This window comes from Cucumis melo, chromosome 1, assembly GCF_025177605.1.
Source record: "Cucumis melo cultivar AY chromosome 1, USDA_Cmelo_AY_1.0, whole genome shotgun sequence".
Lineage (NCBI taxonomy): Eukaryota > Viridiplantae > Streptophyta > Magnoliopsida > Cucurbitales > Cucurbitaceae > Cucumis > Cucumis melo.
Genome location: NC_066857.1, coordinates 4,785,785 through 4,806,424, shown reverse-complemented (window position 1 = coordinate 4,806,424; position 20,640 = coordinate 4,785,785). Strand labels below are relative to the sequence as shown.

The 20,640-nt window shown below is 31.4% G+C and overlaps 1 protein-coding gene across 3 annotated transcripts; it reads left to right on the top strand.

Annotated features, from left to right (window-relative positions):
* The first annotated feature begins 458 nt into the window (after nt 1-458).
* On the top strand, nt 459-8,716 carry LOC127149797 (uncharacterized). Of its 3 annotated transcripts, none has more exons than XR_007821506.1 (3): nt 459-636; nt 7,941-8,128; nt 8,257-8,716. XR_007821506.1 is itself a non-coding variant. In XM_051085773.1 (2 exons), exons 1-2 carry the CDS (start codon nt 7,817-7,819, stop codon nt 8,344-8,346), a joined length of 402 nt encoding a protein of 133 aa, XP_050941730.1. In that variant the 5' UTR covers nt 7,662-7,816; the 3' UTR covers nt 8,347-8,716. The 3 variants fall into 3 exon arrangements, 1 of the variants encoding a protein (XP_050941730.1); XR_007821505.1 differs by lacking the exon at nt 459-636 and adding an exon at nt 7,274-7,420; XM_051085773.1 differs by lacking the exon at nt 459-636 and having other exon boundaries at nt 7,662-8,128.
* Nucleotides 8,717-20,640: the final 11,924 nt, after the last annotated feature.

Sequence of the window (20,640 nt, the reverse complement as noted above, 5' to 3'; positions counted from 1 at the left end):
TAACAACTTTATTGAAAAGAATATGATTACAAACTACGAGTTTTAGGACAATAATTCAAACAATACTAAGCTGAAGTCATTACTAATTAAAAGATCAATAAGATTTCTTAAATTTAAAAATAGAAAATAAAACAAAACCTCAAATACTCAATAAAAATATTAAATAAATGTATGTTGTAAACCCGATATTTTCTTGGTTTAATTCTTTAAATGTGGAAAAAAAAGAAAAAATGAAAATGAAAATTAAGTGTAAATATATATATATATATATATATATATATATATATTTATATATTTAATGGTTTTATTGAGTAAAATAAAGAAAAGAAAGAAAAGAAAGGATAAAAGGAAAAAAAAGAAGAAAATTTCATTTTTACTTTTCTTCTTCTTCTGTTCCCTTCACCGCCAAACTTTTTGAAGAAAAAGATCTCATCCATCTTCCATTTTTCCTTCTTCAATTTACAAAGAACATATAAGAGAGTGTTTAGAAGGAAGAAGAAGAGGAATTTTACTAGAATTTTGAGGTTGAAAAAGAGAAGGACAACTCAAGCAAAGTGTAGCCATGGCTGAATCTTGGTTCATTCTGCACATCACTGGTTTTTAATTCGGTTTGAACTCTTCAAAAGGAATTAAGAGGTTAGATTTACATTTACTGAAAGTTAACTCATTTTCAAACAAATTGTATGAAGAAAGCTAGAGCAAATTCGGATATTCATTTGGTGCTTTTTGATGAAGAAAACAGGGCAGTTGGTTTTCACGCGAAATCATGAGGTCTCTGGTTTTTCTTGTATTTCAGAGTGTACCAGTAGAGCTAGGATCTCTATTCGGTATGGTAGGAAAGCTTATTCAATTTACTACAAGCTTAATGAAAAAAGCATGAACCAAAAACGACTAAAAATAAGTTAAATTGTATGAACAAGTTAAAGAGGTCGTGTAGGTGCGATTCTTAAAGTTGTTCTGTTTCAAGGGTTATCTGAGTTTATTCACAGGAAATCAGATTTACATATCTTCAGGTAAGTTTTATAGAACCTCAAAATGCAGATTTTGATATAAAGAATACTTATTTTGGTTAAGTATTGTGGAAGTTATAGTCATTTGAAATTTATGTTAGAAATCTGAAAATTTCAAAGAGTTGTTGAAATAGGATTTTATTTCTTAAGTTTTGTTTTCGTGAGCGTCATCTTTAGTGCGACATGTTATGTATATCTTTAGAAAACCAGAATGTTTAGAGTTCTAATACTCAGTTGGGTTGTTGGTAGGCCGAGAAGAATTAAACCGAGCTTATAGACTAAGGATCTAGCCCAAGACGGTGAGTGACAAAACCAATTTTGAAATATTTTTCATAACTGTTATTTATGATTGAATGCGATAAATGTTTATTTACGAAGCCATGAAAGGTATTTGAATTTCATGACTATTTTCAAGTATACATTTGGAGACTAGATTTCTTAATGAAGTTTATGCTAGCACGTGGATATTAAATGTTTGGAAAGTATTTAAACCGCCATGTTTTAAGCAAAGCATGAATTAGTAAGAAGTTTTGTTTTAAGAACTACAGTTTTCCACGAAAGAGCCGAGTAAAGTTTGAGCTCTATGTAAGATTTATAAGCAGCCATGTTTAATATTTTTAGACGATTTATGAAATTTTCATTAACTACATGACTGAGATCTTGAGCCTGAGGCAAGAGATTACCGTGTGCACACTGGTTAGATTTCATTGTTGACGTTAAGTGTACTCCGTAACAACGATGCTGTCATGAGTGCTGGACGGGTCCCACTGCGAAAAAGATGATTGGAGTGCTGGGCGGGTCCCATTACATCGTAGAGCTTGTAAACGTTGTTGTACTGGGTGTACCCTACACAACGTAGATTTGACATGTTAGTTAAAATGCTTCGATATACTTGATATGCCTTGCTAGATTTCAATGACGAACATGCAGAGTATTTGAGAAAGCTATTCTTACTACTACACGTTTACATTTACGACTTGTATAAACAGATTTATATGTGTAAAGTTTTCACGTGCTCTTAACTTTAAATTTATAGTTTTAAATTGAGTCACTCACTTAGCTTTATAGCTCACCCTTTCCAGGTAATGATCGAGTTCCCGGTGCCTGATAGATTGTCTTAGTCTGTTGAAGCTCCGTTATCGATTGCCAGTACGTATTTTGAGTTGGCCATAAGGTGTATATACATCATGTGATGAACTTGCCATCTTTCGATCTAAGCTAGCAGGTAGTCCGGGAGGGGGTGTGACATATGTAAAGATAAAATTAAATAAAATCCTTACTCGGGCCCTATCTAGTTTTAAATAAAATAAAATAGAAAGTGCATCTGAACAATGTTTTAAGGTGAAAGCAAAACTGATGATCCTTATGACTCACCACGGTCACTTCTTGTCATTCGCCGCTTCCCTCTACTCTTACCTCTACCTCTGCCTATAAAATTAAACAAGAAAGAGTGAGTATAAAAATATACTCAGTAAGGGACCCACTAATAGTCCCACTAGGTACTTGTTAGCTTCCTATTAGAGTCCTGTAAACTGGTACCCCTAAACTAGCACATTCCTGAACATGTGCAAATCTGTGACCCCGTAGGAATATATTTGGTCATCAGTGAACCAAAAGGAACACCTAGGACAAACTGGTCTTTAGTGTACCCGAAGGAACACTAAGACAATCGGGCTGTGAGTGACCCAGTCGAATCACTCATAATCATGTCCATGTATGTGTCATACTGAACTGGTGATCCCGTTGGAGTACACAGTCATAAAAGGTGGTGATCTCGAGGGACACCCATGTGGGTACAACTCTAATGGCTAAAGTTAACAGCTCAACCTAACCGTAGCATGAACATATCATCACATCATCATAAACATGGCATAAAAATCAATCATAGCATTCGTGTGCAAATATTATCATCATAACCTATCTCGAATAGATCTATCAGTCATCACAATGATGGAATATTCTTAACTACCAACCACCATACACAAGAACATATTCTGCATGCATACAAGCTACATCAAAGCAAAATAGAAAAAAAAAATTCATGCAAGCTCTCGCTTCAATACGAAGGTCTAGTAGGAGAATCTCTTACCTGGAGATTAGCTTAACCAAAAGTAATCCTAACAGCACGGTCAAACTTCCAAGGAATAATCCTAAACAGCAAGGGTAAAATACTAAGTAAATAACTCAATTTGTAGTTAAATTAGGATCCAAAAATCTAGTTACTTCAACTTACCCAAAGTTGAGGTAGAACCTAACTTATCCTTGGTTGGAAAAACCCACAGCTCAAACTTCCGGATAAAGTCTAAGTAAATAATCAAAAATTAATTCAATTAGGGTCCAAAAATTAATCTTTGATGGGTATGCCGAAAACTCAATCAAAAAATCTGTTACATCAAGTAAACAATAGTTTAATTTTAGGGTTTATGGTTTAGTTTTTTTATAAACGATCGTGTACATAACGAAAGTATATTATGATCATTATTTTCAGGATGGTTGTACCTAGCAACAAATACTTTCCTGCCACTGTCTCATGCCAAGTGCACAAGACTTGCAGTCTTATTAAGGATAAACTGACCAAGGAACAACTGCAAATGTTCGACAAAACAATTTTTGGTCCATTGCTGAATGTCAACATGGTCTTCAATGGCCAGTTGATCAATCATTTCTTGCTGAAACAGATACCTGAAGAAGCCAACACAAATGAAATCTGTTTTCTATTTTAGGAAATAATGTTTGTTTCACCCAAAATGAATTCAACATCATAACTAGAGTAACATTGGAGAAAGACTATTATAATAGGCGCCTACAAACTCTTCTATTTGGATCAGAGAACAAGAAAATAATAACGTGCTTGGAACTTGAAGAAATTTTCAAAGACGTTGAGTTCACATATGATGAAGATGTTGTGAAGTTGCCTTGGTTCTTTTTATAGAAATTGTGATGGTCGGGAAGAATAAAAACACTGTTTGATATGGATATTCTGTGAAAAGTTGATGATGAAAAAGTTTTCAAGAACTTTGATTGGTCAACTTTCTTCTACACTTGTTTGCTCAACAGTTTTAATATAATTCTACAAGGGAAAAAAAAGCATACGAGTTAAAGAGGGCAAAAAGTTCCAAAGTCGTGGCATACTACAACATAAAAGGGTACATATGTAACGACCCAACTCTTTATACTAAGCTGAGGTCGTTACTAAAAAGAAACAATGACAAGAGACACTTTTTGAAACGAGGGAAGAATAAATTTTCCATTAAAAACGGAATATTAAAACACTGAAACATAAACGCGGAAGCAAAATTGAGTCCCCATATGGCATGTCACGGATCCTTCTCTGTCGCTCGCCAGCTTTCCTCTACCTTTACCTTCGCCTGAAATGTTAAACATAGAAAGAGTGAGTATAAACATATACTCAGTAAGGGACCTACTACTAGTCCCGCTAGGTGTCTGTTAACTTCCCATTAGAGTCCTGAAAATGGTACCCAATCTCTGGCACGTTCCCGAACACGTGCAACATGCGCTCCCGTAGGAACGAAAATCTGGTCTTCGGTGTCCCGAGGGAGCACCTAGGACATGCTGGTCCATAGTGAACCCGGGGGTAACACTAAGACAATCGGGATGCGAGAACCCCGTCGAATCACTCGAATCATATCTATATCCATGCTAGACTAGCGTCCCGTCGGACCACACAGTCCTAAATAGGTGGTGATCCCGAAGGACACCCATGCAGGTACGACTCTAATAGACAAAGTTAACAGAACACCCTATCCATAGCATGTAGCATAACATAACATCATAACATGGCATGAGTATTAATCTTAACGTCCTTAATCATGTGATTAATATATCATGCATTAACAATCATCAACAGTCATCAACAACATACTACCGGTCATTAACAAAACATCAGTCATCATCATCAATCATCAACATAATAATCTCAGTCATCATCATCAACATCAACTATCATCATAATCTCAGTATAATCATTATCATCAAATTATGCATTTTAGCTACCATCAATGCATAATCATAATTACATGCGGTCTCTTGAATTCAGTTCGAAGGTCTAGTACGAGAATCTCTTACCTGGAGATTTTAGCCAAACAAAGGTACTCCCTAGTTGACAGTAAAATTCTCCAATTAACTTGATCCTAATCATAAAAGGAAAACTTAGTATCTTAATTAATGAAATTAGCAATTGGCTAACATCCAAAAATCCTCCCAAATTAATTAACTTTCTAAAAATTGGGGTTGAAACCAATTCAACCTTGATTGGGAAAAATCCAAGATTTAGATCTTAAAAAGTTTAGCCAATTGAACCTTTAAAGAAACCTCAAATAGATCCAAAATTAAATTAATAAAATATTAATTTAATTTTATTGGCTTACCAAGGTTACTCAAATGGAGGTCGAAAAATCCTCTTAATTCATCACTTTAAATCCTCAAGCTTCCAAAGAGACCAATCTTAACTTCAACTGAGTTGACGACAGCAGAGGGTTATCTTAGAGAAGAAGATAAAGAACATTTTTCTTTTTCATTTATTTCCATCTTAAGCATTCCAATGCTATTTATAGACCCAAATAATAACAATAATTATTATTATTATTATTTCCTTTTCCTTTTCCTTTTAGGATATATATATATATATAATACCAAAAAAAATATACATATATCTTTATTCCTATTATCTTTCCTAAATAAATGCCTTAATCTTAGGCATTTATAACCATTAGTAATAATAATAATACTTCTTTATTATTATTATTTTTCTCTCACCAAAATCTACAATAAATATATATTTATTTAAACCATTATTCTCTCTTATAAATATATATCTTTTTCGTCCAATCAAAATCAATCATCTCTCTCTTCATGAATTATTTTCTTTTCCAAATAAATATAATTATATTCCATAATATAATTAACTACACTTTTCCAAATTATTAATTAAATATATATATATCCATATATATATATATACTCAATTAATTACAATTCCACCAAAACTAACTTTTCCCTCCAAAATCTCAAATTAACTTAAGTCCTCAATTAATTTAATCAATCAAATCTTTTCTAATAAATCACTTATAACTTCCAACATGAATTATCTTAACTCAACCATAACAACTTCACTCCATAAACAATATTTATCTTTCTACAGAATAATTAATTATCATCCACAATAATTAATTATTATTTACCTTTCTTCCAAAATAATTAATTATCTTCCACAATAATTAATTATTATTTATCTTTCTCCAAAATAATTATCCTTTTACAAATAATTATATTTTCCCAAAATATAATTATTTTACTTTTTCTCCCTTACCAAATATCTTTTCTCCAAAATACAATTACCTTTTCCTTAAATAGTTATATTTTAACAAATATAAATATCTTTTCCTTTAACATAATAATTATGTGTATATAACTTTCAACATGAATTATCTTAACCCAACCATAGCAACTCCACTCCATAATCAAGATTTATCTTTCTACAGAATAATTAATTATTTCCCACAATAATTAATTATTATTTATCTTCCTCCAAAATAATTAATTATCTTCTACAATAATTAATTATTATTTATCTTTCTCCAAAATAATTAATTATCTTCCACAATAATTAATTATTATTTATCTTCTCCAAAGTAATTAATTATCCTTTTACAAATAATTATATTTTCCCAAAATATAATTATTTTACTTTTTCTCCTTTAATAAATATCCTTTCTCCAAAATACAACTATCTTTTCCTTAAATAATTATATTTCAACAAATATAATTATCTTTTCCTTTAACATAATAATTATATATATATTTCCACGTATACATATAATTATCAAATCTCCAACAAACTTTCCACCCTACGGTTTAATTAAATAACGTCCATAATTATTTAATTAAATTCAACTTCAACAACACTAAAATCCACAACTTTACTTAATCCTCTTAACCTACCATTTAATAAAAACTCAACAAACACCACGTGTCAAAACCTCTAATTAATTAAATATTCATCCAAGAAATATTTAATTAATTTTAATTCCCACTTAAATCAAATAATTCTCATTAAATGGATTCAAAATAACGCCCAATAAATTAAATCTAGATAAACAAAATTAAGATAACTGACTCCCAAATTATCTAAATTTTTGGGGCGTTACAACATACTTGCTTTTCAGGTAATTTTATTTGTTTATACACTTTAATTAAATATAAATTAAACATCAAAGTTTAACATATTTGTTTAAATGTTTTAAGTGTGGGCTTATGGAATATTCTCAACTGCAAGTGAGCACCTAGCCACAAAAAACAGCAAGGGATCAATCCTTAAAATATTAAGATGGAATTGCACTCAAGCTTCATCTTACAAAATGTTGCAGAAGAACATATTCGACAATAAGAATGTAAGTAACACTTTTCAATGATCGTTTAAAACAATTACACGATCGTTTAACGAAATTACACGATCGTGTAAACCAATTATATGATCATTTACATTTGTTAAATGATCGTTTATCTTAATGCAATATCGTTTATGTCAAATACCATATCGAGTATCATATTATTTTATAAACGATTGTTTACTAGCTTGTTGATATACAACGTATTAACAATTCTTTGATTATAACATTGCAGACTGGTAGTTCTCTAACATTTTAAGAGTGTTTCCTGATGTTGAGTATTGTGTGTGCACAAAACATCTTTTAAGTAACTTGAAACTCCATTTTAAGGATCTACTACTTGATAAGTATTTCTTTAGTTGTGTTTATGCCTACACTGTTAAAGAATTTAAGTACCACATGAGATGCATGGAGTCTGTTTGTTCAAATATTATAGATTATCTTAGTAGTGTTGGTTTTAAGAAGTGGTCTCGGGCATATTCACGTAGACGAAGGTATAGAATGATGACATCAAATTGTGCAGAAAGTGTAAATTCGGTGTTTAAAGATCTTAGAGAACTACCTGTGGCAACGATGCTTTGTTCAATTGGGGATGTATTGCAAAAATGGTTTTATGAACGAAGTAAAGTTGCTTCTACAATGAAGAGTCATTTGACTTCTTTGACTGAGAACATTCTACATTTAGAACATGAAAAGTCAAGAAGATTATTGGTAAGATTTTTTATTTTTATTATTATCTCGAGCAGTTAGAGATAGATTACTATCTTTGTCTATCCAATAGAGATTAAAATCTATTTCTTCTTATGTCATTAATTGTCTTTATTTCTGTTATGTATTAGGTTGATCCAATAAGTAAAATTGAATGCCAAGTAACTGATGGAAATCAACAGTTTATTGTGAAGTTAAACGTGGAATGTTGTAGTTGGTGAGTATGGGATGTTGAAGAAATTCCTAGTGGACATGCTCTTGCTGTTTTACGAATGCTTTATTTAGATACGTATTCTTATGTATCTGAGTTTTATTATAGAGAAACACTATCAGCAACATACAATAGTTGTATTCAACCTATTGAATCTCATTTTGATTGGAGAGTTGTAAATTCTGTCATGAAAATATTACCTCCAGTCTTTAAACGGTAGGCTGGAAGCCCAAGAAAACAAAGAATTACATCTGTTGGAAAATTTAGTAGCTCAACCAGATGTTTCAATTGTAATCGTAAAAGACATAATAGTAGGACTTGTAAGCAAGGCAAGGTTTGAACAATTAATGAAAATGCGTACCATCTTCCTTTCATTATTATGTATATACGTTTGATATTAAATTTGATGTAGAGTTTATATCGTTTAAATTTGATATAAAAAACTAATCATACCTGGGTTAGATTCAACAAATTTATCAAAGAATCATGGAATTAATGCATACGATTCAACTGGGTCACCATGTAATATCTTTACCATATGTTCTTTTGCCCTCCAAGCTTTCTGGTAACTTATATTAACTCCAAGATTTGTACGAGCCTTATGCACAATCTCTTTAGGAATGGAACGATTAGTAGACATGAATCTAAAATCATCTATCAAACAATTTCCAATTACTATTGAAGAAGATTGCATGTGAGAACTTTGGCCAGTACTCAATAACCAATCATGGTCAGAAGTGTATTTTGGTAGCATCCACAAATCACTCTTCTTATAACGAGACACCCTTACATACCATTTGCAACCTTCTTGCAGACATCTAAATTCAAGAGACCTTAAATTTGATACTGTAGTCCTAAATTGAAAGTTGTTCTTCACTACTATTATGCAAAAATACTTTGAAAGCACTTCTTTACTTTCAAATAAACTTTTTTCCTTCAAATCAGAATAATAAGAGATGTCTCTTATAACTTCATCATTTGAAACAGAAGAAGAAAAACCTATATTCAGTGACATATCAACATTTCATTGTACACTACTAAATGAAGAAGACGTTCCCAAACAATCAACACTTGCATGCGCAACTAATGGATGTCTACTAGTTGCATCTTTAACAAAAGCTAAATACCAAGAAACATCATTGTCCTTCTTTATCAGCACCACAGTTTGAACATTACTTTTACCAAAATCAAGTAAAATCGATAATTCTACTGATTTATCCAATTCAAGTTGTCCACATATCAAAGAAATAAAAAAATAAAAGCTGACTCGCATATCTACCAAAACTCCGGACACTGAGTAATTCTCACAAACATTGTAGGCATTCCATTGACCTCCATAGAAAACAACAATAGGAATAGAAATTCTAATCTGGACAAAAAAGAAAATATAATTAAGTATTTAGATGGAATAAGAGAATACTAAACGATCGTGCAAAGAAGTTAATAAATAATAAACGACCGTTTAACACCAATACAAGATCGTATATAATAAATTAAACGATCGTTTAAAGACACAGATCGTTTAAAGACAGAGATCGTTTAAACCATTTTGCAAAGAAGTTAATAAATACTAAACGATTGTTTAACACCAATACACGATCATTTAAAGATACTGATCGTTTAAACCATCCTGCAAAGAATTTAATAAATACTAAATGATCGTTTAACATAAATACACAATCGTATATAATAAATTAAACGATCGTTTACATTTAAACCATCATATCCAATTTGATACACGATCATTTAAAGATACTTTTCATTTAAACCATCTTATTGAAATTGATACACGATCGTTTTTAGACGCTCATTGTTTAAACAGTCATATTGAATTGATACAAAATCGTTTAAAGATGCGAATCATACAAAATATTGAAAATTTTCGTGTTCATAAAGATGAACGATCGTCTTCATATAAAAAAAAGATCGTCTGTATATTGTTAAACGATCATGTTGATAGAGGTAAACGATCAAGTAATTCAATGAAAATTATCCTGAAAAACTTCAAACTATCGATCTTCATAATGACTTGCGCATCTTCCGGTGATTCTTAAAAGTTCAAAATGAAATAAAAAACCTTAAATTCTTACAAACAACAAAAAACTCAAACGACATTCATACTGAAATATAAATTCTTAAATCAACGTAAACAGTAATCAAAACCTTCAATGATCTTCATAACCAAATATAGGATGTCTTACAGTAATACCTACATATACTAAACATTCTATCTTCACGCTGAAATATATAATTCTGAACGAAATTTTATAATCAACTAAATAGTTCAAAGAAAAACATAATTAAAATACTCACCGAAACCAGAAAAATTGAGATGATATCAACATAGCAGTATACACGATCTTGATTGTCCAAGATGACAAGAAGAAAAACGATGTTATTGAAGATAATGGATATCAGAGTGAATGTTGTCAAAAATTACGAAAAATAACTTGGAATAGCTCAAATGATCCAGATGAAAGATATATAAAGGACGAGATGAATAACTCAAAAACGACGATCGTGAAAAAATCAGGAAGAAGAAGAAAATCATATTTGAAAGATCGTTATAAAAGATTAAAGGCAAATAAGGAATTTTGAATAAATAATATGCCTTAATGGATTTGTTACACGAGCCGTAAATAGTTTACAGTTTTATTACATTTATGTAAGTTTTCCATTATTTAAGGATATGTGTTATTTTGGGAAGATAACAGTGGATGTGATTCTGGAGGGAGAAATTTTGTTATTATTTTGGGATTAAGAAAAAGAAGATAAACAAAAAGAGATTAGATTAGTATTAAATGAAGAGAGAGAAGGTGTAGGTTTGGTTTTAAAAAAAATAAAGAAAAATAAAAGAAAAGAAATATAATAATTATATTATTATTATTATTTTCCTTAAATAGACATCATGAAGCATGAGACACTATTCATCTACTTCTTCCTTAAGAAACCATCACAAAACCCTAACTGTAGCTGCTGCCCATTGCTTCGCCGCCCGCCGATTTCTTTCACTGTTGTTTAGTCATTGCATCGCTCCACCGTTGATCAAGCCAGTTTTTCATCGTGCAACCACACGTCGAGCCGAGTCTCCGTTGCGTCTCCTTCATCGTTCACGTTATGCCATCTTCCATCGCATCCTTCGATCGTGCAGCAACGTCGTCGATGAGCCCTCATCAGTCGCCAATCCTCGCGTGAGTCTGAGCTGAGTTCAGCAAAGGCAAGCTGAGTCATTCTTCACAAACCAAACCAGCCGAGCCGTCTCCTCCTCACAAGCCGCGTAAACTCCAAGTCGTCTGCAAGTCGAGTGTCCCAGTCGATCTTCATTTTAAATTGTGTCCTTGTGTAAGCCGAGTTGTGCGTGCCTTCACCCCTTCGCAAGATGTCGTCCTATCCGAGCCGCTTTCGGCCTCCAGCTGAGCAGATCCCCTCAAGCCAAGTCACAAGCCTAATTTTTTGTCATTTTCCCACCTATTTTGGTAAGGTTTTAATGGGTTTTGGTTAATACCCATGAGATATTAATTTTGGATGCTAAATAACCTAAGTTTGGATCTAAGTTGGAATTTACTTTAAGTTTGATTATTTTCTTGAAGGATTTTTAGTTGAATCTTGAAAGTAGTTAGCTGAGAATTTTTGTTTAAGGTTGTGTTGGTTCCCACCCTATTTGTTAATAAGTGGAAACTTTAATTAAATTTTGGTAGATATGGGTTAACAAAATTATTAAATTAATTTTATTTGTATTTAGGACTTGTTAGTTTGGGAAAGCTTGGCTATTGTTGTTAGGATTATTTTTGGATTAATCTAATTTCCAGGTAAGAGATTCTCCTACTAGACCCTCGTAATGAAGTTAAGAGTTGCATGTGATTTTCCTATCATGCATTAAGGTAGTTAAAATGCATAATGGATTGATGACATAGAAGGATGACTGATAATAGTTATGACTGAGTTATGTTGATCATGATGACTGATAGTTATGACTGCGTTATGTTGATAATAATGACTAATGATGTTAATGGTAATGCATGAAATATTAATCTCATAATTTAGAACGTTATGATTAATACTCATGTCATGTTTGTGATGCTATTATGATGTGTTAGATGCTATGGACAGGGTGTTCTGTTAACTTTGTATATTAGAGTCGTACCCACATGAGTGTGTGGTCTGACGGGATCACCAGTCTCATAAGACGCTATGTATATGAGTGGTCTGATGGGATCACTTACAGCTCGATTGTCTTAACTATTTCTTCGAGTTCACTGAAGACCAGTTTGTCCTAAGTGTTCTTTCGAGTTCACCAAAGACCAATTTGTTCTAGGTGTTTCTTTAGATTGCGTATGTTCGAGAAGACACTAGTTTAGGGGTACTTCTTTATAGGACTCTAATAGAAAATTAACACACATCTAGTAGGACTAGTAGTAGGTCCCTTACTGAGTATATGTTTATACTTACTCTTTCTATGTTTAATATTTCAGAAAGAGGTAGAGGTAACACTAGTACAAATTTGGGTTTTAACGACACTACAAATCAAAACATTGTGTGGTTAAAAATAAAAAGGGGTAGGGTATGAGTAAAATGTGTCGTTGAAAATAGAAGTGACACACTATTTCTTGACACAATTCTACTTTATTTTACTTTATTTTTATTTTATTTTGAAAGTAGGATTTGAATTTGAATTTAACTTTTTCTTTTTAAAGAAAAAAAAATGAATATCAGTCTCTTCCCTATTTTCCCCTCAACTCACCCAATTTTCTCTCCCACTCCCACCTTCTCCACTCTCCTCTATATTTTCCCTCAACTAATCCAATTTTCTCTCTCACTCCCACCTTCTCCACTATAAAAACAAAGGAGGATTTGTTTTGGAGGGTACGTTTGAGATCAATTGGAAGAGTCGTAAAAAAGCTAAGGAAACTATTCTGTCAAAGGTAACTTTTTTTTTTAATTTCCTCTATTTCCCTTCCCTTTTGAGGGTTGAAAAAAAGCTAAGTAAAACTATTCTATCAAATTGGTCTTCAAATGTAACTTTCTTTTTTTAATTTCCTCCATTTTCCTTCCCTTTTGAGAGTGTGGTCAATTATAATGATGTAGTTTTTCAAATTTATTTTTGTTGTAATTTCGTTAATTAATTTTAAGGTGACTTTAATTTTGTTAGGGTTAGGCTTGTTAGGCTTAGGCCACTTCGATTTACTGTGCTTTTATTGTTACTTCAAATTTAGGTCAATTGGGTTTATGGTGCTTTTATTGTTAGTTCAAATTTAGGTCAATTGAATTTATTGTTGTTTAGGTCAATTAAATTTATTCTTGCATCAAATTTATCATATTTAGGCCAATTAATTTCGATGTGCTTCAAATTTGTTAGATTTATGTCACACCCCCTCCCAGACTACCTGCTACCTTAGATTGAAAGAACACAGCAGATCCTAGGCTAGTTAAACACATACATGAAGTGTACCTCAAAATTTACCGATTTCATGAGTAAACCTAAAGACACCTTAATCAAAATATAACCAACAAAATTTACACAACTACAGCTCCTAAAGCTTAGACAAACTGTGGAGTATCTATAACATACAAGGGTGTATATACATCATAACACAACAGACTTTATGCCCAACTCAAAACACGTACTGGCAATCGATAATGGAGCTTCAGCAGACTAAGGCAGTATATCAGGCACCGAAAACTCGATCTCTACCTGGAAAATGGGTAAAACATTTTGGAAAGGGTGAGCTATGAAGCTCAGAGAGTGACTCAATTTAAAACTATGAATTTAAAGATAAGAGCACGTGAAAACTTTACACATATAAATCTGTTTATACAAGTCGTAAATGTAAACGTGTAGTAGTAAGAATAGCTTCCTTAAATACTCAACATGTTCATCATTGAAATCTAGCAAGGCATATCAAGTATATCGAAGAATTTTAACTAACATGACAATTCTACGTTGTGTACGGTACACCCAGTACAACAACGTTTACAAGCTCTACGATGTAGTGGGGCTCGCCCAGCACTCCCATCGTCTTTGTCGTAGTGGGACCCATCCAACACTCACGACAGCATCGTTGTTACGGAGTACACTCAACGTCAACAACGGAATCTAACTAGTGTGCACACGGTAATCTCTAGCCTCAGGCTCAAGATCTCAGTCATGTAGTTAATGAAAATTTCATAAATCATCTAAAAATATTAAAACATGTCTGCTTATAAATTTTACACAAAACTCGAACTTTACTCAGCTCTTTCGTGGAAAATTGTAGTTCTTAAAACAAAACTTCTTACTAATTCATGCTTTGCTTAAAACATTGTGGTTTAAATACGTTCCAAACATTTAATATCTACATACTAGCATAAATTTCTTTAAGAAATCTAGTCTCCAAATGTATACTTGAAAATAGTCATGAAATTCAAATACCTTTCATAGCTTCGTAAGTAAACATTTATCGCATTCAATCATAATAACAGTTATGGAAAATATTTCAAAGTTGGTTTTGTCACTCACCGTCTTGGACTAGATCCTTGGTCTATAAGTTCGATTTAATTCTTCTCGGCCTGCCAACAACCCAACCGAGTATTAAAACTCTAAACATTCTGGTTTCCTGAAGATATACATAACATGTCGCACCAAAGATGACGCTCACGAAAACAAAGCTTAAGAAATAAAATCCTATTTCAACAACTCTCTGAAATTTCCAGATTTCTAACATAAACTTTGAATGACTATAACTTTCTCAATACTTAACCAAAATGAGTGTTCTTTATATCAAAATCTTCATTTTGAGATCCTCTAAAACTTACCTGAATACATGTAAATCTGATTCCCCGTGCATAAACATAGATAACCCTCAAAACAGAACCACTTCCAGAATCACGCACACACGACCTCTTTAACTTGTTCCTACAATTTAACAGATTTGTAGTTGTTTTTGGTTCACGATTTCTTCATGAAAGTTGTAGTAAATTGAATAAGCTTTCCAACCATACGAAATAGAGATTCTAACTCTACCGTTACACTCTGAAATACGAGAAAAACCAGAGACCTCTTGATTTCGAGTGAAAACCAACTGCCCTGTTTTCTTCATCAAAAAGCACCCAATAATTATCCGAATTTGGTCCAACTTTCTTCATATAGTTTGTTTGAAAATGCGTTAACTTTCAGTAAATGTAAACCTCACCTCTTAATTCCTTTTGAAGAGTTCAAACCGAATTAAAAACCTGTGATGTGCAGAATGAACCAAAATACTACCATGGATACACTTTGCTTGAGTTCTCCTCCTCTTCTTCAACCTCAAAATTCTAGTAAAGTTCCTCTTCTTATTCCAAAATCTCTCTTAAATGTTCTCTGCAAATTGAAGAAGGAAAAGAATGGAAGTTGGATGAGAATTTGTCTTCAAAATGCTTGGCGGTGAAGGGAAGAGAAGAAGAAGAAAAAAAGAAAAAAATGAAATTTTCTTCTTTTTTTTTCTTTTTATCCTTTCTTTTCTTTCTTTTCTTTAATTTATTTAATAAAACCATTTAATGTATAAATATATATATATATATATATATATATATATATATTTACACTTAATTTCCATTTTCTTTTTTTTCCACATTAAAAGAAATTAAACCAAGAAAATATCGAGTTTACAATTTAGGTCATCTAAGCTTTTAATTTTGTTAGGTTTAGGCCAATTGAATTTATGGTTGCTTCAAATTTAGTAGATTTAGGCTAATTGATTTAAATTTGTTAGATTTAGGTCATTTCATTGTATATTCTTTAAATTTGTTATGTTTAAGCTAATTGATTTAATTTGGCTGCTGTTAATTTTTTTGTTTACTATTTATTAATTGATTAGACTTGTAAAAGACAGAATAGTTTGTTAAGTTTGATATTTATTTTACAAACCTGTATTATTTCTCAACTTGTATGTTATATTAGATATATTATTTTATATTATATCCGATATATTATTTTATATTATTTCCTATATATTATTTTATATTATTTTCAATATATTATTTTATATTATTTTCAATATATTATTTTATATTATTTCTAATATATTATTTTATATTATTTCCAATATATTATTTTATATTATTTCCAATATATTATTTTATATTATTTTCAATATATTATTTTATATTATTTCCAATATATTTATTTTCATTCTGTATATTATTTTCGATATAGTATTTCTCAATCTGTATTATTTGTCAACTATATTGTTTGCTGTATTATTTGCCAAATCATTTGCCAACCTGTATTATTTCCCAACCTATATTTGTCATATTTCACATTGTTTTGCTAATTTTATTAATAATAATAATAATAATAATATTATTATTAGTATTATTATTATTATTATTATTGTTATTATTATTATTATTATTCATTTTACAATTTATATAATTGCAAAATGTATGAAAAAATCATTTGTCTTTTGCCATATGGATATAAAAATTTGAGACGGAAAAGAATAATGTTCATTTATGGATTTTATGGTTCTTGGTTTGCAACTAGTATATTACATTTTTCAATTAGTAAAAAAATTTCATTTTTTCCCACTTATATGACTTTTTTTGCTTTTACGAACTTTTGCTAATCTATGAAGTACCATGCTATGTAAGTTTCATTATCATCTAATTTTAACATTTACGAATAGTGATAGACTAAATTAAAAACTATAAGAGAATAAGATACAAAACTAGAACTTCTCAATTTAAACCATTAAAGATTTGCTTATGTGTTGTATGTCAATGATGATGTTTTCTTGTTTTATGGTTCCTAGGAAAAAACAAGGATTATTTAGATCAATATATTATCTACTCGATTTTTTGGGTTGAATTTGATAGAAGAGGAATTATAAGAGATCTTTGATAGCAACACTTCCCAATCCTCATGGTAAGAAAGTGTTGAAACTTACTTATTTTGCAACTGGATTTTATATATTATTTGGATTTTTTAGAGTATGTAAAATTTCAATGTGTTTGTTATTTGTTACATTGTTTGTTGTTTTCTCATAACATTGGTTGCAACTTTTGTTCTTGGAATAACTTTGAGAATGATGAGAACTTAATTTATCATGAACTCCGTTAGGGATCAAATAATGAGTTAATATATTACATATGAAACAATAATTGTATAACTTACGTAGTTTGCTATTCATTATTAGAGCTTCCGAACTTGCAAGAAAGAAGAAGCCTCTGTGGAGGGTAATCAAGATATGGGGGCGGAGATTTAGTAAAAGAAAGAGGTAAGCATGCTGTTTTGCAACGTAACTTAACTATTTTATTTTAGGAATCATGTTAACATGTACTTAGGAATGTTGCTTTGACTATCCTGCAGTGGTAGCCATTGAAAATCTATTTTGTGCGATCCGCTTAGACATATGTTTTAGGAATCATGTTGTTTTGTATTTACTTTGGAGTTGGGGGGCTAAGGGTAAGTTTATGTAACGACCCAACTCTTTATACTAAGCTGAGATCATTACTAAAACAAAAACAATAACAATAGGCACTTTCTTGAAAAGAGGGAAACTAAATTTTCAATAAAATAGAACGAAGTTTTTGAAGGGTTCTTCATCTTCTTCTCTAAGATACTGAAATTTCCTTTTATGATTAGCATCAAGTTAATTGGAGAATTTTTACTGTCAACTAGGGAGTACTTTGTTTGGCTAAAATCTCCCGGTAAGAGATTCTCCTACTAGACCTTCGAACTGAATTTAAGAGACCGTATGTAATTATGATTATGCATTGATGGTAGCTAAAATACATAACTTGATGCTATTGATAATGACTGTCATTATATGGATGATTGATGATGATGACTAATGTTATGATATGACTGATAGTATGTTGATGTAAGTTATGCTTATGATTACGAAATTTGATTAAGTATGTCATGTTTACGGTGATGTTATGTTATAATACATGCTATGGATAAGGTGTTCTATTAACTTTATCTATTAGAGTCGTACCCACATGGATGTCTCTCGGGATCACCACCTTTTTATGACTGTGTAGTCCGATGGGATTACCAGTCCATTATGACATTGCACATTGACATGGACATGATTACGAGTGATTCGATGGGGTCACTCACAGCCCGATTGTCTTAGTGTTTGCTTTGGGTACACTAAAGACCAGTTTGTCCTAGGTATTCCTTTGGGTTCACCGAAGATCAGATATGTTCCTATAGGATCACAGATTGCACGTGTTCGGGGATGTGTCAGTTCAGAGGTACTTCTTTACAGGACTCTAATGGGAAGTTATCAGACACCTAGCTGGACTAGTAGTAGGTCCCTTACTGAGTATATGTTTATACTCACTCTTTCTATGTGTAATATTTCAGGGAAGGTAAAGGTAGAGGAAAGCTGGCGAGTGACAGATAAGGATCCGTGACATGCCATATGGGGACTCAGTTATGTTTCCGCGTATATGTATCAGTGTTTTTGTATTCCGTTTTTAATAAAAAATTAGTCTTCCCTCTATTCAAGAATTTGTTTATTGTTATTGTTTTTTTTAGTAATGACTTCAGCTTAGTATAAAGAGTTGAGTCGTTACAGTTTATGCTAAGTTTCAACTTGATTCAAACTAGAACATTGCTTGGTCTGTAAAGATTGAATCGAAACTTACATTTGCAACATTTATATACTATGCTTATGCCTTTGCTTATGTAGTCGGTGTTTTTTTTTAATCTTTTGCATTTCTTATGGATCTTTTATTAAAAACCTTGGTTGTATGAACTCTGGACACTTATTTTGAAAAGTTTATTGGTCTGCTTATTAAGAAGGTGATTTTTGTTTGGCATGTACTTAATGTTTATGCTTATGCTTATGCATTTTCCGTAATGAATGCTGGCTAAGGTTCATTTTCTTCAAATTTGAAAGTAGTTGAAGAATCCATGGACCATGGTATCGATCAAGTTCTCATTTATGCGTCAGTTTGATTAGATTAGGTCACACATACATGTAATATTACAGTAAATTTATCTTTTGGATTATTGTAAAATCTTCACCGATAATGTAAGTTATATTTTCTATTATCAATATAAATATCTTTCCAAACATATGTGGGTAATGTTGAAATTTAGTATTTAATTTTTTTGAAAGAAGAAATATATGACAGAAAAATATGTGTTGCGAAAATGAAGAATAACGACACCAAACATGTGTCGACATATAAGCATTTATTAAACAGAAACAGTGTCGTTAAAGCACATTTCTTGACAACAATTTTGGTGTAACGAAATATTTACAACGACAATATATTAGTATCGAGATATCTTGAAAGGTGACACACTTAAAGGGTCGTTATAAGAGTATTAATGACAATATATTGGTGTCGAGTGATAGATAACGGTGATACATTTAAATTGTCAATGTAATAGTATTAATGACAATATATTTGTTTCGAGTGACAGAGTACGGTGACAGATTTATAGTGTCAATGTAAGGGTATTAATGACAATATATTTGTGTCAAGCTATAGATAACGGTGACATATTTAAAGCGTCAATATAAGGTTATTAATGACAATAAATTCGTGTCGAGTAATAGATAACAGTGACACATTTAAAACGTCAATCTAAGAGTATTAATGACAATATATTAGTGTCAAGGTATAGATAACGGTTACACATGATTTGCATCAATATAAGGGTATTGATGACAATGTATTGGTATCGAGTTATAGATAACAGTGACATATCTAAGCATACTTAATGACACGTCTTTCAAAGTGTCGTTAAATAGTCTTTCTTGACAGTGGCTTCAATGACTCGAAAATTGTGTCGTTGAAAGTCTTTGTGACGCAAAACTTGTATCGTTAAAACCCATATTTGTAGTAGTGTAAGGGTAAAGGAAAGACGGTGAATGACAAGAAGTGACTATGACGTGCCATAGGGAGACTTTTTGCTTGCGCTTTTACTTATGGTTATGATTTCAGTATTTTTGCCTTCTTTGACTATTTTTCTTTAAAAGTAGATAGGGCCCGAATTAAGAATTTATTTTACATTTATTTTCACATACATTTATTTATTTATAATTTTAAATGAGCGTTTGAGGTTTTTAGTTAAAATTAGTGTTATTTTCCATTTTGGTTTAGAAGATTTTTATTTTCTTTTAATAGTAATGACTTCAGCTTAATATAAAGAGTTAGGTCATTGCAGATCCAATGTCGATTTATAAAAAATGGACAATCATGCAATAATTAAATACTGGATCCAAAACAAGGCTTTAATATCGGTTTTAAATTGACATTATTGGGGATCTATAATGTCGGTTATAGATCAACATTGTTGGCCTCTTTAATGTCGGTTTTAGAA

Bases quoted from the DNA above. Each gene is read 5' to 3' on its own strand.
- LOC127149797 (XM_051085773.1), top strand. From the start codon at position 7,817: ATGAGATGCATGGAGTCTGTTTGTTCAAATATTATAGATTATCTTAGT. The intron at 8,129-8,256 runs GTAAGATTTTTT...GTTATGTATTAG, and splicing joins AAAAGTCAAGAAGATTATTG to GTTGATCCAATAAGTAAAAT.